We start from the raw sequence: 19,421 nt of genomic DNA, 5'->3' as shown, positions 1-19,421 counted from the left end.
TAGAGGGTGGCGGCGTCTTGGGAAGAAGATAGGCCGGAGAGAGGGAGGAGGGACTCGGAGAGTGAGTGGAAGTCGATGAGTTTGAGGTTTCTGCGGGGACAGGGGAGTGTGCGGGGGGGGGGGGGGGTAGGTTGTGGTTAGATAGGGGGAGAGGTGAGTTATCGAGGTCAGCAAGGGAACAGAGGAGGGTGAAGACAAGGTCCAGTGTGTGACCGTCGGTGTGTGTGGCAGATGAGGTCCATTGGGAGAGACCGAGGGAGGAGGTTAGGGATAGGAGTCTAGAGGCAGCGGCGCATGGGGTGTCAACGGGGATGTTGAAGTCGCCCATGATGATGGTGGGGATGTCAGAGGAGAGGAGGTGGAGGAGCCAGGTTGTGAAGTGGTCAAGGAAGGAGGAGGGTGATCCTGGGGGACGGTAGATGACTGCCAGTTGGAGGTTGCAAGGGGAGAAGATACGCACAGAGTATGCCTCGAAGGAGGGGAGGGGGCAGCGTAATCAAGATGAAGGAGCACGTGTTGGCCAGGAGTAGGCAGACGCCTCCACCGACGGTGTTGTTGGGGCGGGGGGTGTGGGAAAGAGTAAGTACGCTGTAGGAGAGGGCGGCCGGGGAGGTTGTGTCAGAGGGGGTGAGCCAGGTTTCTGTGATGCCGAGGAAGGAGAGTTTTTTGGAGATGAAGAGGTCATGGATGTATGGTAGTTTGTTGCAGACCGAGCGGGCGTTCCAGAGGGCGCCCAGGAGGGAGACTGGGGAAGCAGGGGTAGGAGGGATGGGTCTGAGGTTGCTGAGGTTACGGGGGTTGGTTATAGGTCATGGGAGTGGGGGGGTGGTATGATGGGGTGAGCTAGGATTGGGGGAGATGTCGCCCGTAATTAGGAGGAGCAGGGCGAGGGTGAGAAGGTGCGGGCAGGAGTGTTTTTGTTTGGAGATGGAGGGTTGAAAGTGGAGGAATAGTTCAGAGGAGAGGGTGAGGTGGGTAGGTAGGATGGAGGGAGAGATGAGCATTTCATTGCTGGGAGGAGTGATGACTGGGGGTAGAAGGAAGTGGAGAAGGATGGGAGTGAGGGTGAGAAGAAGTGGGTACATTGCGAGGGTGAGTAGTGGGCAAGAGGTGATAGGGGTAGGAGGCAGCCCGGGGGCGATGTATGCGGGGTGGGTCCTAGTGGGGGACAGGCGGCCACATGTGGGGTGATGTTGGGAGATAGGGTGCAGTCCAGGGGAGAGGTACAAACAGCCGGGGTAGAGATGAGGGTGAAGCAGCCAGGGGGAGATGCAGCAGCCATGGACGAGGTGATGAAGCCTGGATGAGAGGGTGCGGCAGGGATGGGATGGTGCAGTGGGGATGAGATGAAGCAGCCGGAGATGAGGTGATGCAGCAGTCAGAATGTGGTATGCTATGTTATGCAAAGTAACCTCTGATTTGAAAGATTAGAGCCTAATGGTCTTTCAAATACCTGTTCAGCACCACAAAGTATGCTCACTTCCTGCAATGGCACCACTCCAATGATATTGGAGCAGTTATCCCTAGCCGATCAGCAGCTGCTGACTAGTGATGAGCGAGCATGCTCGCCACTGCTCGGTACTCGCCCGAGCATCTCAGTACTCGAGATGCTCGGAGCTCGCCGAGTACTCGGGCGGGAGCTCGGGTCCCCGTCCTGCATGTTTGGCTCTATTTAGAACGCCAATCAACATGCAGGGATTGCCTGCCACTCACTGTAATACCGCAGACATGTTGGTTGTGACATTAGTGATTGCCCAAATCGATGGGAACAGTGCTCAATGAAACATGAAAAGCCGGCAATTCGTCAGCAGCATAGATATAACATCGGTACCCGACAATTTAGAACAGAAAGAATAGAGCATCACACAGATTAGATATTATGTGACTGACATGTTTCTATGTACAGTAACCACTGTACTTGTCATTTAGTGTTAAAGGATATAAAAAAAAAAAAAAAAAAAAAAAAAAAAAAAAAAAAAAAAAACTGGCGTGGGGTTCCTCTTAATTCTAGTCTCTAGCTGAGGTTAAGCAGACGGCTGGGGCAATGTTTGAAGCCTGGGAAGGGGGTAATACCCACAGAGCTTCCCAGGCTACTAATATCAGCCCCCACCTGAATACCTAGCCTTTACTAGCCATTAAAATGGGGGACCCAAAAAAAAAAAAAAAAATGCTGTGGGGTCCCCCTTATTTTAAATAGCTAGCAAAGGCTAGGCAGACAGCTGGGGGCTGACATTACTAGCCCAGGAAGGGTGCCATGAATATTGGCCCCCTCCCACCCGAGAAATGGAGTATCCATAGGATGTGCCAATTCTGGCACTTTGCCACCACTACAGGGCAGTGGGAAGAGCGAGGCTGTGGGGTAATAGGGTTGGGGTTGAGGTCAGCTTATAATGCTAGCTGACAAAGCCAAGGTTAGTAATGGGGAGGAGTCTATAAGACACCTCCATTACTAACCCCATAGTGTAAGGCAAATGTAAAATAAAAACATTAACACCCTGAATAAAATATCTTTTAATTGAAATAAAGTATTGTCTTTAATATTCTAAATTAAACTCTACTTACCATATCGTCCAAACCAGCTGAATCCCATGTCTCCTGCAATAAAAGTAAAAATAATGAACCAACCTCATCCTTACCTTTCCATGGTTCCAACGGCTCCAGCTCTGCTACATTGAGATGGCAGGCTGGATCTTAGCAGAACGCTGCCATCCAGCAGAGACACTGAGAAGCGCAGGCATGCTTGTGCTCCTCAGTGTCTCGCTGCGACAGCATCCAGATGAGCAGAGTTCATGTCCAATGAACTCAGCTCACCTCATGCAAGTCACTGACAGCGTGGGAGAATTCTCCTGCGCATGTGGTGTCAGCAAATGACCACCTCGTGAGCAGGAGAATTCTCACACGCTGTCAGTGACGTGCATGAGGTGAGCAGAGTTCATTGGACATGAACTCGGCTCATCTGGATGCCGTCGGGGCGAGTCACTGAGGAGCGCAAGTATGCCTGCGCTCTGCAGTGTCTATGAAGGATGACAAGCTGGATGGCAGCGTTCTGCTACGATCCAGCCTGCCATCTCAATGTAGCAGAGCTGGAGCAGTCTTGGGAACCATGGAAAGGCAAGGATGAGGTTGGTTCATTATTTTATTTTTATTGCAGTAGACATGGGATTCAGCTGGTTTGGGCGATATGGTAAGTAGAGTTTAATTTAGAATATTAAAGTATTGTGTGTTTATTTCAATTAAAAGATTTTATTCAGGGTGTTTGTGTTTTTATTTTACATTTCACCTTCACTATGGGGTTAGTAATGGGGGCGTCTTCAACTGATGGAATATGGATGACCTACAATTGTTGAAAGATCCACAGGAGATATCAGTAAAGACATTGTAGTAATGGTGCTATGGCAGTAAGAGTACATATATTTATTTTCTATGGTGCCGTGAAGTAAAAGGTATTGGGACTTCTTAGTTTTGCATATGGGGTTAAGAACAAAAAGAGATAGCTAACTATCTGCTTGTTCTTCCCAGCGCCATCCTTTTGGTTCAGAGCTGTTACAGACCACTCCTATCAGGGTTTTCCCTAAGGCTGCTGACATGTTGAGCAGCGCCTTCTTTTCTGCTCTGCTGACAGGGAGACTCTACCAATGTCATACTGATAAACAGCTGCTTAACTGGGGTGAACTAGTTGTCAATCGGCATAAGATCTACAGCTAATACTTTGAAAATATCCAGGTCAAAATAACAGTTTTGGCCTCACCCCCCCCCCCCCAAACTTGCATTTATTGAAATTTTATGAAAGACAAAAAAGCATGTGTCAAAGTGATATGCAAGTTGGAATTACATGGCAAGATAATGATAATTAAAAAAACTTAGATCTATAGTGTCAAGAGAACCTGAGTTCATCACTAAGAAGGTAATATCTAATGAAAACCTTCTGGGATTAAAATTTACAAACCATTCTTAATGAAGGTGCTCACAGGAGTACAATATGCCAAATTCATTAAGAGGAGCAACTGTTGACTGACATACAGTGCCACCAGAAGTGAACTTTAGTTAATGGTAGTACATTTATAGAGCAACTTAGGAATTTAATAGGTGGGTATAACCATGCCCTATTATGTCCTTATTGCCATAGCTGGCATGTAAATGTGAACTGTAGAAGCATTTTGGCACAACTTCACTGTGAGTCCCAAAAAGTCACTTTTTTTGCAACTATCTAGATTCCCTATCTGGCATCTCAGGAATTTGGTAACGAATTGGCAATGGTCTTCAGCCAGTTTAGAAAAGGGAGCCAAATTCTCAATCACAGATACCCTTGCTTGCTATCACAAATTCCTCATAACACAGTCTCAACCCCACAACTGCACTTAGGATTTTGACTAAAAAGACAGCATGCTTTGCTTAAAATATTGATTAAATTAGTCAAGCAACACTACTGTCCATCAGTCCCATAGGCTTTGAATGGAACAGCACAACTCCAACATTCGTGTTCAAGGCATTATAGGAAGGATGGGAGGGGGACGTAGGGTACCAAAACAGGCCTAAAAAGGTACACCCAATGCTGTGCATTCTTGGCCACTGAAGAATTCCAAGCAGAAATAAACCAAACAATATTCAAGTTCTATACTTTTATTTAGATGTTCATTTCTTGCACTTGAAATATTCTTCAATTACATCCTTAGCCTGGGATTCCTTGCCATAGTCCTAAAAGAAGAAATTACTACAATGGGTATTGGAGCTAACATCACATCATGTAATATGAAACACTTTAAAGCTAGCACTCTGTAGCCATTTCTTGGGGACCTTAGGTACCACATGAAGGCACCAAGGCTCGTACGATGGCCTTAATCTTGCCATCACTTTTAATCACACACTCCGCAAAACATTCATAGGTTTAGCAGAAACTCAATGGCACATAATCTCAAAATAAAACCCTGTAACACCATACATATCTTCTGAATTATTGCCTAAAATGACATCTGTCCTCTGGCAGAACATCTACAAGTGCCAACATTTATAGTCACCTTGACAACCACGCAGCTGCAGCCAACCACCTTACGGGGCTTGCCTTCTCTGTCGATTTTACAGAGACCCACCCATTCACCTAGCTTCTTGCTGTCATCAACCTGCAAAGACAAAGTTCAAGCTTAGTCACAATCAGTAAAAATACAATGGTGTTCAATCAATGAGTGCTGCAACTCAGAAGAAATTGGGTAATGTGTAGGCGGTTCTCCTCACAACATTCAGTAGAGGGAGCCAAGTTATCATCATGTGCAGCATTCGAAGGGAATTAAAGACAACTTCATTAAAAGATGCTCCATGACATGGTTTGGAATCCATTATACAGTAGTATGCACAGCAGTTAAGAGTCACCTTGATGAGATTGATCTGATGTTCAGCACAGAGGGCTTCAACTAGTTTCACATACATTGGCTCATCACAGTTGGAAGCCAGGACGCAAAGGTGAGCTTGGCGTCTGCAATACAAGAGATCATGTTAATAGCAGCAGATACCCCCCTTTTTTATAAAATTGTGACTTCGGCAACAGGCTTGTCAGTAATAGGTTCTCACTCATACAGAGTGAAGGGGTATCCGACATAACAAATCATCATTCAAGCACTGTAGCATGTTACAAACTTTGGAAAGTAACAGATTTGACAAGGTTTAATTGCAAGATTATACAAATTCAGGCACAGGAGATTGGCTTTGTTTTAAGGCGATGACTACTTTATTTGATTGGTGTTATTGACACATCGCAGCACAGTAACTGAATTGGGTTCTATTGCAACCGGAGGTACTGACAAGCAAATCACAGAAATATTAGACCGACATCTTGCCAGTTACACGTCACACTAGGCATGGTCAGTGACAGTAAACATTTGTTGCTCGACAGGTGGGGCAGTGAAAGTTGCTGTGTAGCCATAGCTTTAAAAATTACAGAATCAACTTGTGTTGCAGGATTGTAGTCAGTATCTGCAGTAGTATTCAATATGCTCAGTCACTTGACACTGCAGAACACATGTCTCTGAAGGATGACAAGCTGGATGACAGCGCTCAGCTGCGATCCACCCTGTCATCTCAATGCCATCCCAGCGTGGGAGAATTCTCCCACGCTGTCAGTGACGTGCATGAGGTGAGCTGAGTTCATTGGACATGAACTCGGCTCATCTGGATGCCGTCACAGCCAGACACTGAGGAGCTTCACTGAGAAGCTTCTCAGTGTCTGCGGGATGACAGGCTGGATGGCAGCATTCTGCTACGTTCCAGCCTGTCATGTCAATGTAGCAGAGCTGGAGCTGTCCTGGGAACCATGGAAAGGTAAGGATGAGGTTGGTTTATTATTTTACTTTTATTGCAGACATTGGCTTCAGCTGGAATGGGCGATATGGTAAGTATGGTTTAATTTAGAACATTAAAGGAATGTTTCTATTTCAATTAAAGGACTTTATTCTGGGTGTTTGTGGGTTTTTTTTTTTTAACTTTGACTATGGGGTTAGTAATGGGGGTGTCTTATAGACGCCTCTCCATTACTAACCTGGGCTTGATGTCAGCTGGCATTATAAGCTGACATCAACCCCAACCCTATTACCCCACTGCCACCGCTACAGGGCAGTGGGAAGAGCGAGGCTAAGTGCCAGAATTGGCGCATCCTATGGATGCGCCATTTCTGCAGCGGCTAACGGCTGGTGTTTCTAGCCTGGGAGGGGGCCAATATTCATGGCACCCTTCCTGGGCTATTAATATGAGCCCCCAGCAGTCGGCCTAGCCTTTTCTAGCTATTAAAATAGGGGGGACCCCCATGTCATTTTTTTTTTTTTTTTTTTTTTTTTTGGGGTCCCCCATTTTAATAGCTAGTAATGGCTAGGTATTCCGCTGGGGGCTGATATTAGTAGCCTGGGAAGCTCCGTGGGTATTACCCACTTCCCAGGCTTCAAACATCTGCCCCAGCCGTCTGCTTAACCTCCGCTATAGACTAAAATTACGGGGAACCCCACGCCAATTTTTTTTTTAAAAAATCCTTTATTTTAACACTAAATGACAAGTACAGTAATCACTGTCACTGTACTTATTATATATGTGACTGACCTGTTTCTATCTAAATTGTCGAGTACCGGTGTATGCCGCTGCTGAATTGCCGGCTTTTCATGTTTCACTGTGAGAGCTGTTCCCATCGATTTGGGCAACCACTGTAATGCCACAACCACCATGGCTGTGGCATTACAGTGAGTGGCAGACAATCCCTGCATGACTGGTGCTCTAAATAGCGCCAAACATGCAGGACGGGCGAGTACGGAGCAGTGGCGAGCATGCTTGATCACTACTTAACACTCATTGCTCTGACAGATAACTATGTAGCACATTCAGCATCTGCCTGTGTGGAGCAGGCTCAGCCCCTGAACCCGCTCCATAAACCCTCACCATGATGTAATTGTACAATTATAGAGAGGAAAGGGGTTAAATATTATGGGCAGGAGGTGAGCTGTTAATGCATTATCTACCGTATATAGAGGTGCCATATATGTTCTGTACAGTTAACTTTCCAAAAATATCATTAGGAAATTACAATAACAGGTCAGTCTAGTTATAGGCTCAGGTTCTAGAGTGAAGGATCACAAGATTTTCTTTTCTTTTTTTTTTTTTTTTTTACTTAAGGGAATCTGTCCCAAAGTATTTGCTAACCAATCAGAGAGCAGCATAATGTAGGGGCAAAGAACCTGCTTCCAGTGATGTGTCTTTTACTAGGCTGCACATTTTATTTCTTATAAAAATGTAAATTCTCCCTGATGCAGATCTGGCATTTCTCTGAAAACTCTGTATAACCCCGGCCGCATAACTGATTGCATAGACAGAAAGTTGCCACATTGCACATACAGCTGCCAATCGGTGGTGGGGGCAGGGTTATACAAAGCTCATGACTATGGAGAACTACCTAGCAGCAGGTTTATTAATCCTCTAGTGATAAAAAAAAAAAAAACCACAACAACAGCCCAGTGACATCCCTGAAATCAAGGTCTCTGCCTCTACATTATGCCGCTTTCAAATTTAATGGCAAAAACCTGGTGACTAAATCCCTTTTGATTTATATAATGAAAAATATAGAACTGACATTAAAGCATGATTTAAACAATAGGTCATTTTTCAGAAATATATATACATACACATTGAATAAAAGACTGAATTTTGTGAATGACAACTACAGCCAATCACTGAGATCAACGCAGCTCGCATCGACTACACAGGCAGAGCTTCAGCGCTCACTTGCATTGATGCAGCCAGGTAATGGAGACCAGCTAGCAGCACAAACACTGCGCTAGACTCCAAGAGGCTAGGTAAAGCAAAGGTTGTTAAAAAAAAAAAAACCTGCATATAGGGAGAAGATCAAAAAGGGGGACAGCCCTTTAAGATGTCATAACAGACTTCCCTACTGCACATGCTCACAGTGATCTGCACCATTAAAGGGGTTGTCTGGTCTAAAATGAAGTCTGAAGTCACAGACTCCAGATGTATAATACCTCCCAGACACATACTGAGGATTGGCTGGGAACGGCAGTGATGTATGTGACATCCACACTCCCGGGCAAAGCATTGCTCAGTATAAGTGTATGGAGCAAGGCCACACCCACTAGACAGGTTCCGCCTGAAAATTTGCATAACGCATACGGCCATTTTACTGTAATACAGGAATTACCTTCCTTGCAAAACAAATGTGATTTTTAATTAAAGAGGTATCTAGGACATAATTGACAATAACCCACCCCCCAATCACAGAGGTCCTTAAGACATTAAGAACTTTAATGAACTTACTTGTCAAGGGCCTTGGCAGCTTCCCGGATACCACGGGCCAGGCCGTCATGTATAAGTGCGGTCTTGAGCACTTCTTGAAGAGCGGTGTTAATATCCATTACACCTCCAGCAGAAATGCTGCAAGACAGAGAAACCATGCTGAGTACAGGATCACACATGGCACCATAGATGCCCCCAACAGCCGCGCTGCAGCATCACAGACCTAGCCCTGCCAAGCCATAAGCAAGCCCTGGTGAGGGCACCTGTACAGTGATTAACTACACTGGCACGGCTACAAGGGGGGCTGCGGCCAGCCTCCAGCACAGAGCTGGCCTCACCACTGCCTGGGCCTCTGCTCCACTGACCAGCACACCGGAGCACTGTCTCCAAGCCCAGTCTACAAGGGGGACTGCGGCCAGCCTCCAGCACAGAGCTGGCCTCACCACTGCCTGGGCCTCTGCCACACTGACCAGCACACCGGAGCACTGTCTCCAAGCCCAGTCTACAAGGGGGACTGCGGCCAGCCTCCAGCACAGAGCTGGCCTCACCACTGCCTGGGCCTCTGCTCCACTGACCAGCACACCGGAGCACTGTCTCCAAGCCCAGTCTACAAGGGGGACTGCGGCCAGCCTCCAGCACAGAGCTGGCCTCACCACTGCCTGGGCCTCTGCTCCACTGACCAGCACACCGGAGCACTGTCTCCAAGCCCAGTCTACAAGGGGGACTGCGGCCAGCCTCCAGCACAGAGCTGGCCTCACCACTGCCTGGGCCTCTGCCACACTGACCAGCACACCGGAGCACTGTCTCCAAGCCCAGTCTACAAGGGGGACTGCGGCCAGCCTCCAGCACAGAGCTGGCCTCACCACTGCCTGGGCCTCTGCTCCACTGACCAGCACACCGGAGCACTGTCTCCAAGCCCAGTCTACAAGGGGGGCTGCGGCCAGCCTCCAGCACAGAGCTGGCCTCACCACTGCCTGGGCCTCTGCTCCACTGACCAGCAGACCGGAGCACTGGCTCCAAGCCCAGTCTACAAGGGGGGCTGCGGTCAGCCTCCAGCACAGAGCTGGCCTCACCACTGCCTGGGCCTCTGCTCCACTGACCAGCAGACCGGAGCACTGTCTCCAAGCCCAGTCTACAAGGGGGGCTGCGGTCAGCCTCCAGCACAGCCCTGGTCTCACCACTGCCTGGGCCTCTGCTCCACTGACCAGCAGACCGGAGCACTGTCTCCAAGCCCAGTCTACAAGGGGGGCTGCGGTCAGCCTCCAGCACAGCCCTGGTCTCACCACTGCCTGGGCCTCTGCTCCACTGACCAGCAGACCGGAGCACTGGCTCCAAGCCCAGTCCCAGTTTCACGCGCGGGACAAAGCACAACATCCGGGACAGGAGCCGGCGGAGGGAGACAACTGCCGGACAATACACAGCAAGGACACATGGACCCAGCACAGAGCCCGGCGGAGGGACACAACTCACCCTTCCTCGGCCATCCTTGATGTCTAATGGATGTTCGGCGTTACTCCGCTGTAATACAGACAGAAACGAGAAGCGTTAGCTGCACTCATGGCGCCGCCGCTATTCCCGGAGTCAGGGAGGGCGGGATGCCAAAGATAGCCATCAGATTGTAAGCGCCGAGGAGCGCCGAGGAGCTGCCGACCAGCGACGCCATTACTTACCCAACCTGCTCCACTGCATTCAGGAAAGAGAAAGCCATGTGTTCACGTCACTTATTTATAGTCAGGAAACCGTAGCTCCGCCTCCTTACGTGAGGGCACACGCAAAGCGATACGTGTTCACGTTGTGACTAATCCACCATGTTTGTTGAGGGCAACATCCGCATTACAGCTGCTGTATCATCATATATGCACTGGTCGCACAAGTGCACAGCTGCAGGGGATTCTTGTAAGTGCACTGTTACTAGCAGGTCCTGTTAATGAACAAGTTACTATATAGTAGTATAGTACAGCAGTATTACATCACTATTAGTCATGTAAACTACTGGCAGGTTCTTTATCCTGACAGAAACCTATAGCAATGCATAGGACCTTTAGGCTGTGTGCCCACAATGCGTTTAAGAGTTTCCGCAGCGGCAGAAACGCTTAAAAAACGCATGGTAGAAGGCCTGCCATGTCCCCCAATGATGATCCGCATGTGCTGTGCACATGCTGCAGAAATTTCCGCTGCGGATTATCATTGCAGAAAAAAACGCAGCACTACCAATTATTTTGCAGAAGCGCTGCGTTTTCGCCGCCATTGACTTGCATTGGAACACATGGATAACGCGTCACTGCAGCTGTACATGCGGAATCCATGCGTTTCAATGTGCGGATGGTACCCGGGTCTGGAGGACAGGAGAATCTCCTCCGGACCAGGGTACCATAGTACCTGTAAAGAATAAAATAAAAAATAAATATTATACTTACCTTCTAATGGCCCAGAGTCTCCTGGTCTCCTTGTCTTCGCTTGCCGGCAGATCGCGGTTGACTGAAGGACCTGCGCTGACGTCATAGTCATGTGATGGCAGGTCCTTCAGTGTAGTGCACCGCGAGCTGCGGGCAAGGGGGGACGGAGTGAAGCAAGACTCCAGGGGCCATCAGAAGGTAAGTATAGATTTATTTTTTTAATTTATAAGGTCACAGTATATAAATCCATGCCGGTTGCATGGATTTCTATAGTGTGACCAAGTTGTCAAGCACTTTTCCAAATGATGCTAAAAAAGCTTGGGAAGCGCTTGTCAACCCGCATGCGGAAATGCAAGTGAAGAACGCTTCACATCCGCATGTCCCTGGCAGGAAAGACGCATGTACAATCCGCATCTGCCTGGCAGAAAAAACGCATGTACAATCCGCATGCGTTTTTTCTGCCAGGCAGATGCAGAAACGCTCAGGAAAAAATCCTGAGCATTTCTGCATTGTGGGCACATAGCCTTATACTGTAGTACTGACGCCTTAGTCACACACTGCAGATGTAGTCAGTGCTTTACATCACAGTATTAGCGCTCGCGAGGTTATGTATGGAAGAAATGATGTAGAAAGTTTTAGGACTTTTCAGATCCTGACTTCGGTCTTTAGAGATCCAGGAACGTGCTAACAAGGCATTTCCTTTTCAGTGACATATTTGTAAAATTATTCTGCCCCTGTGTGAACAGACCCAAAGGCCCAGATACATCAGTGTGTCTTCGCTTTGAAATGTCAAAAAAATGTTTGTGCAAATTGAAATTGGTAAATATTTTGCGACTGTGTCCTGAGTAGATTCACTACAATGGAAAGAGCAGGGGCATGACCTTGCAAACACTGCCCATCAAATAAAAACTTACAACACCTCGAGAGCATAACGTTTGCCAGAAACTGTACTCTGGATAGGATTTCTGGCTGAAGCACACCCCCGTTGTAAGATGCCCCTAATTCATTAAGTGGCGTGCGTGTCTTAATGATCTAGGTGCTCTTTACTACAGCGTGCAAAATGCCAATCTTAATGAATGTATTTAATGCCATAATCTGAACAGTTTTCTAATATACTTGAATAAAAAAAATCCCTAACTACACCTACTCCCTCCCACCACTTCCTTTCTGATGACAATTTGAGAATCCCAGGGCATGCTGGGATACTAAAACGAAATGTCATCAGGGGACAGAGACTGCTGTCACTGCCGCAGTCCCTGCTCCCTCCCTTTAACGAAGAGTCAGTGACCGGGCTAGTCCCTGTGCACAATGACAGCACATGCTCTCAGCAGCTCAGATCAGTAGTAACGAGCAGGAAACAGAACAAGTCAGACCACCCGGCGGCGTGCAGAGACCAGTGATGCCTCTTGCGGGGGCGGTGCTGGTCTCTGCACGCCGGGTATTCTGACAGCGTGCTGTGTTGCCAGCTCTTTACTGCTGATCTGAGCCGGCAGCAGAGTGTGCAGTCATTGTGCACAATCACACAGCGACTAACCCAGACCCTGAAACAAGTGTCACTGATGATGCTTTGTTTCAGGAAGGGGGCAGTGCCAGTGACTGCAGCCTCTGTCCCCTGATGACTCTTCCTGTGAGTATCTCAGCATGTACTGGGATTCTCCAATAAAGCGTTATGAAGTTAATGAAAAAATAAAATAAAGCAGTTAGGGAACAGTGGGGAATTTTTAATTCAGGTATATTAGAAAACAGTTTAGCTTACGGCACTAAATAGATCGGTTGTTAGGAGGAAAATTACTTTGGACCACCCCTTTAATTATTCAGTGGAGTACTGCACAACAAATCTTATTGCAGATCAGTGCCTATTCTCTTGAATACCTGGCAGTGGCCACTACACATTGAATGGAGGTGTGATGTTCAGCTCCTTTCAATGATTACATCCAGAGCAAATAACAGCCATCTATAGAAGAGGCCTATTATTGTGCTGCCGATTATGAAATGATGCTGTTTGGCAGCAGATTCTGTACATGGAGTAATTCACTACCGATAATTTTTATGCCACAAAAAAGGGTCTATAATCAAGAATGCTCATCGACTAATTCTCATCCCATTTAAAGCACCACTCCAGTTTTTTTATTTTATTGCACCCCTGGAGTGGTGCTTTAAATGTAATTCCCTTGCCCCGTATCTTATACTCACCTGTCGCCGCCTTAGTTTTCCAGCGTTGCTCCAGTCGGTCTCTGGTGAACAGTGACCTGTCTGCAGCTCCAGTGTCTCATGGAGCGGCGCGGAGGTCACTTTTCAATTCAAGTATATGAGAACCTTGTCCTGGCTCTCAGACTTGCATTAAGAGCGTGTGACGTAGCTTCTGAGCTCACAAGATGGTGCAGCAGGACCGGAGCGGCACTGAAAAACGGTGAAGACACCGGAGGGGGGAGTGTATGACCAGGGGCTGTCTGAACCGAGCCTAGCCTTAGACAAATATATCAATTCATAAACGGAGCCACACCTACCCATGGGTTTATATTTGGTATTGCGGCTTTTTCCATTGACTATAACGAGGCTGAAGTTACAAACCTGTGGACAATTGTGGTGCTGTTTTTAAAACTAGGCTTTCAAACCCTTTAAGAGAATGTGTGTAAATATACACCTACTTTTCTAGCTTAAAAAAAATCAAATATCCAAAAACCGCTTCTATAGAGGCACGTGGTTTTTGCTTTGGTTTTGAAAACACTTTTTCTATGCAGTTTTTGAAACTTTTTCATGTTATGTTCAGGCTCTTGAACGTCTTTTAACCACTTCACTTTTTTTTTTTTTTTTTTTTTTTAACAGCTTTGTGTTTATAGGAACCTGACCAGTCCATTCTTTTGGCATTTTCCGCTCAGAAGTCACTCCATACTTTACAATTCAAGTCAAAAGATGCCTGCATATCTTTTGGAGCATTTTCTCATAGTTTCTGCTTAAAAATGCTAGTGATTTCTTCATTATTCAATGGAGTGAAAAGAAAAGGACATCACAAAAAGCACAGGAAACACACTATAAAACAAACAATCGCCAGAAACCAAACTGTAGGAAGAACATTTAGAAAATTACCAAAAAACCCCGCAAAAGACAGGAAAAAATAAAAATTCTTGAGTTTCCTGAAATGCCTTCTGCTTGAAAAAAAAAATCAAGTCATCTCAATTTAAAGGCTCGTTCACACGACGTCATTTTTTTTGGTCCGAGTGCTATCCATGAAAAAAAATAAAAAAATTAAAAAAAAAGGACAGCACTTGAACAAATGTTATTCAGCGGGGCAGTGCAGAGGAGCGATTTTTTTTCTCACTAACCGAATCTGCATATGCATCAGATTTTCATGGATACATTGCAATTCTGTAACGGTCCTGGAAATTATTACAGTAATAATAGCTGAAAAAAAAAAAAAGTAAAAAAAAAAAAGTTGTCCCACTTTTCTGGATGAAACTTAATGAGAATTTAATTGTAGGTATCTACTATATAATTGTCTTATCCGGTCCGTCCGTCCGGGAAATCCCACGTCGCTCATTGGTCCGGCAGCGGCGTGAGATTTCTGAAAAAAGATGGCGGCCGTTAGCGGCTCATCGGCGGGACGGAGCTCAGCGGCGATGCAGCCGGGAGATGAGCGCCGCGAGGCGCTCATCTCCCGGCCGGTACCAGCAGAAGGACCTCGACCGCCGGACCCAGAATACCCGATGCGTTAGAATCGGGCGACCATCTAGTACTAAAATAAGTGTACAGCTGTCATTCTATGCAGAAAATCTATATTCAAATACTTTATTAGGAAATTCTGCATTGGAACAGGGTAGATACATGTAGATCAAGATCCAGGACCTTCAGAAAAGAGTAGCTATGAAATCTATACTCATTCTAGAGCAGGGATGTCAAACTCAAATACACAGAGGACCAAAATTAAAATTTTGGCCAAAGTCATGGGCCCACCTTGATGTGGATTTAAAAAATGTCTACAAATCGAAGTTTGTCTTTATCATCAAATGTAACGATGAACCTTTACATACAAAAGCAAACTTAAAGGGGTTATCCCCCGAACAAAGTATATTTTAATTAACTCCTTTATCACCTTGGACATATGAGTACATACAAGGTGGTATCCCTGCTACTGGGCACATGACAAAAGAAAATATATATATATATTATACACACACACTCAAATCAACCCCCCTTTCGTCCCATTCAAAATCAAACACAAAAACAAATATAAACAGTTGGTATCGCCGCGTTCATAATCACCCTATCAATATATAAAAATAATTAATCCAATCGGTAAATTGCATAAAGAGAAAAAGAAAAAAACGAAATGCCAGAATTACGGTAAGCTGACTTTTTGCCTTTTTGATTAGATACATGTCATCCACTTTGCTGGAACTGTAATATGTTTTTTTTTTGCATGAAAATATGCAGCAGAACTTAGCATAAATGAGTGAGTCTCAAACTCAGATGCAGTAGCTGGTTGTAAGTGAGGTGAGTATAGGGAGGCCGTTATCATAGAAGTGATCATATGCTGCAGTCTTTCCTGGTGAGGAAAGTACAGTTTGTTTTTAAAACGGCAACCGGGGGACATGGGTTTTTGAAACCGGAAAACTCCTTTAACGCTTGTAACCTCTACCGCTTGATTGGAACTCAAATGATCAAATCCGTCAGTAAGGATTTACAAAACTTTTACATCAGTGTTTGTTAACCCCTTACTGGCCCAGGGCGTATTAGTACGCCCCAGGCCAGCACCCCCAGTTCAGTGAGGGCTCCGGCGCTGAGCCCGCACTGAATCGGGCACATGTCAGCTGATTATTACAGCTGACATGTGCCCGCAACAGCCACAGGTGGAATCGCGATCCACCCACGGCTGTTAACATGTTAAATGCCGCTGTCAATCTCTGACAGCGGCATTTAACAGCGCCGCGCCGGAAGCGCGGCATTAGCCCCGCCCATCGGTGACCCTGTCACGTGATCGCGGGTCACCGATGGGTGGTCATGACAACCCTGGGTCTGCAGCAGACACCAGTGGTTGTCATGTAAAGATTACTATGAGCGCCACCTAGTGGTCGGCGCTCATAGTACAGGAGCATTTCTGCTACATACAGGTGATCTGCTGATCACCTATATGTAGCAGAGGTGATCAGACAAGTGCTGCTTCTAGTCTACTATGGAGAATATAGAAGCAAGCAAAACGTTTAAAAAAAATGTTTCTAAAAATATAAAAGTTTAAAATCACCCCCTTTTTCCCCATTCAAAATAAAATAAAAAATAAACCCCACATACACATATTTGGTATCGCCACGTTCAGAATCGCCCGATCTATCAATATAAAAAAAAGAATTATTCCGATCGGTAAACGGCGTAATGAGAAAAAAATTCTAAACTTTTTTTGGTCGCCGCAACATTGCAATAAAATAACGGGCGATCAAAACATCGGATCTACCCCAAAATGGTATTAATAAGAACGTCAGCTCGGCGCGCAAAAAACAAGCCCTCTTCCGGCCCCAGATCCCGAAAAATGGAGACGCTACTGGTCTCGGAAAATGGTACCATTTTTTTAAATCTTTTTTTTAGCAAATTTTGGAATTTTTTTTCACCACTTAAATAAAAAAGAACCTATACATTTTTGGTGTCTACGAACTCGTAATGACCTGGAGAATAATAATGGCAGGTCAGTTTTAGCATTCAGTGAACGTGGTAAAAAATAAAAACATCTGTGGTATTGCACTTTTTTTTTTTCAATTTCACTGCACTTGGAATTTTTTTCCCGTTTTCCAGTACAAGATATGTTAAAACTAGTAATGGCGTTGTAAAGTACAACTCGTCCCGCAAAAAATAAGCCCTCACATGGCCATATTGGCCAAAAAATAAAAACGCTATGGCTCTGGGAATAAGGGGAGCAAAAAACAAAAATGCAAAAACGGAAAATCCCAAGGTCGCGAAGGGGTTAACAGGCGCCAGGAGTGGATCGAAAACACAGAAGAGGTGAAAGTGATTCAATTATTTTTCTCTGTGTTTGTTCCCCTCTGGTATTTAGCTTACAAATACGGATGTAAATTACTGCCCAAAATACTCACTCTGAATGAGGTGAGGAAGCAGCTTGTAATACAAGTCTTTATTCTGAGGACGATTGCACACTTGCAGGTGCTGTGCTGTAAAGCTCGTCTTCTCTGCTCCCCTATACTCCCCAGAGCAGGGGAAACTCCTGGGGGCAAACCTGTGGTCGGCAGATGTCCAGACATAGGACCCAGTGATACGTGATGGACCCAGACTCCCAAATAAAATGAATCAGAAGCACAGAAAAATAAATACACAAACCATTGCAATTAGGCGTCAAACGTTCTCAACTTTATTTCAATTCACATGATACCAAAAATAGCACAACCCCTGACTCACAAAGTCACCCTCCAGCACTCAGGAGAGGAAAACCCTGTGGAGGAAACCTCTAGGGAACCATGGCTGGAGGATGGCCCTTCCCTTTGGCTTAGAGAGAGAGTTAGTGCTGATACATAACAGATGTAACTGAAGAATTTTACAGTTTGTACATTTTACCAGATTTACAGAGAACGACATAACAAATATAGACTATAAGGCCACAGCCCCACTATCAGTATTTTTTCTCAGGAGTGGGAGACAAAACCAGGAGTGGGTGATAATTGCAGAATTGGTGCATTTATTTCTATTATACCTTTTCTCTGATTATTCCTCACCTGGTTTTGGCTCCCACTCCTGAGAAAAAAATACTGACTGAATACTGACCAAATCCGGATAGTGGGGCCATGGCCTAAAATGTGATAAACTGGATGTGGGAGAGATCTGGCTGCGATATCTGTCACCAAATTGACTGCTAGAGTGAATTTAGCTGATTTGATTACCCAGGTGGATGCATCATTTCTCCCCTACAGATCCAGGTCCAAGTCTCAAGAAGTTGGACACTTGGTTAACCCCTTCACATCAGAGCCTGTTTTCACCTTCATGACCGGGCCAAATTTTACAATTCTGACCACTGTCACTTTATGAGGTAATTACTCTGGAACACTTCAACGGATCCCCCTGATTCTGAGAATGTTTTTTGGGACATATTGTACTTCATGATAGTGGTAAAATTTCTTCGATATCACTTGCATTTATTTGTGAAAAAAATAAAAAATAAATCGGAAATTTGGTGAAAATTTAGAAAATTTTGCAATTTTCAAACTTTGAATTTTCATGCCCTTAAATCAGAGAGATATGTCACACAAAATAGTTAATAAATAACATTTACCACATGTCTACTTTACATCAGCACAATTTTGGAACCAAAATTTTTTTTGGTTAGGAAGCTATAAGGGTTAAAAGGTGACCAGCGATTTCTACTTTTTCCAACAAAATTTACAGACACTTTTTTTTTTTTTTTTTAGGGACCACATCTTATTTGAAGTGACTTTGAGGGGCCTTTATGACAGAAAATACCCCAAAGTGACACCATTCTAAAAACTGCACCCCTCAAGGTGCTCAAAACCACATTCAGGAAGTTTATTAACCCTTCAGGTGTTTCACGGGAATTTTTGGAATGTGGAAGAAAACAATGAACATTTAAACTTTTTTTCACAAAAATGTTACTTTAGACCCAATTTTTTTATTTTCACAAAGGTAACAGGAAAAAATGGAATACACAATTTGTAGTGCAATTTCTCATTAGCGCGCTGATACCCCATATGTGAGGGAAAACCACTGTTTGGGCGCACTGCAGGGTTCGGAAGGGAAGGAGCGCCATTAGACTTTTTGAATGTAAAATTTGTTTGAATAATTAGCGGACGCCATGTTGGGTTTGGAGAGCTCCTGATGTGCCTAAACAGTGGAAATCCCCCACAAGTGACACCATTTTGGAAACTAGACCCCTTAGGGAACTTATCTAGATGTGTGGTGAGCACCTTGGACCCCAAGGTGCTTCACAGAAGTTTTATAATATTGGGCCGTAAAAATAAAATTTTCACATTTTTCCCACAAAAAATATGTTTTTCATCCCCTAATTTTGCATTATCATAAAGATAACACGAGAAATTGCACCATGAAATTTGTTGTGCAATTTCTCCCGAGTACGCCGATACCCCATATGTGGGGGAAAACCACTGCTTTGGTGTACGGCAGGGTTCGGAAGAGAAAGGAGCGCTATGTTGGCTGGGATAGGTTGCAGACACCATGTCACATTTGAAGAGTCGCTGACATGCCGAAACAGCAGATACCCTACAAGTGACCCATTTTGTA

The 19,421-nt window shown here is 45.3% G+C and overlaps 1 protein-coding gene and 2 non-coding genes across 3 annotated transcripts; all 3 read right to left on the bottom strand.

Moving 5' to 3' along the window:
- Positions 1 to 4,604: 4,604 nt before the first annotated feature.
- Positions 4,605 to 10,558, bottom strand: RPS12 (ribosomal protein S12). Its single transcript, XM_073671266.1, has 6 exons — positions 10,446 to 10,558; positions 10,246 to 10,293; positions 8,797 to 8,913; positions 5,365 to 5,467; positions 5,016 to 5,117; positions 4,605 to 4,695 (listed from the first exon to the last, which is right to left on the bottom strand). The coding sequence occupies exons 2-6, from the start codon at positions 10,257 to 10,259 to the stop codon at positions 4,633 to 4,635; spliced, it is 399 nt and encodes a 132-aa protein (XP_073527367.1). The 5' UTR covers positions 10,260 to 10,293; positions 10,446 to 10,558; the 3' UTR covers positions 4,605 to 4,632.
- LOC141260664 (small nucleolar RNA SNORD100) lies at positions 5,183 to 5,269 on the bottom strand. The gene has a single exon (XR_012319390.1). It is a non-coding gene; the product is annotated as a small nucleolar RNA SNORD100 (small nucleolar RNA).
- LOC141260650 (small nucleolar RNA SNORD101) lies at positions 5,540 to 5,609 on the bottom strand. Its single transcript, XR_012319377.1, has one exon. It is a non-coding gene; the product is annotated as a small nucleolar RNA SNORD101 (small nucleolar RNA).
- Positions 10,559 to 19,421: the final 8,863 nt, after the last annotated feature.

This window comes from Phyllobates terribilis, unplaced genomic scaffold (genome assembly GCF_046119375.1).
Source record: "Phyllobates terribilis strain yellow unplaced genomic scaffold, ASM4611937v1 Scaffold_3__8_contigs__length_932513732, whole genome shotgun sequence".
NCBI classification, from domain to species: domain Eukaryota; kingdom Metazoa; phylum Chordata; class Amphibia; order Anura; family Dendrobatidae; genus Phyllobates; species Phyllobates terribilis.
The sequence above is the reverse complement of the archived record's forward strand: the minus strand, read 5'-3'. Positions and strand labels throughout refer to the sequence as shown.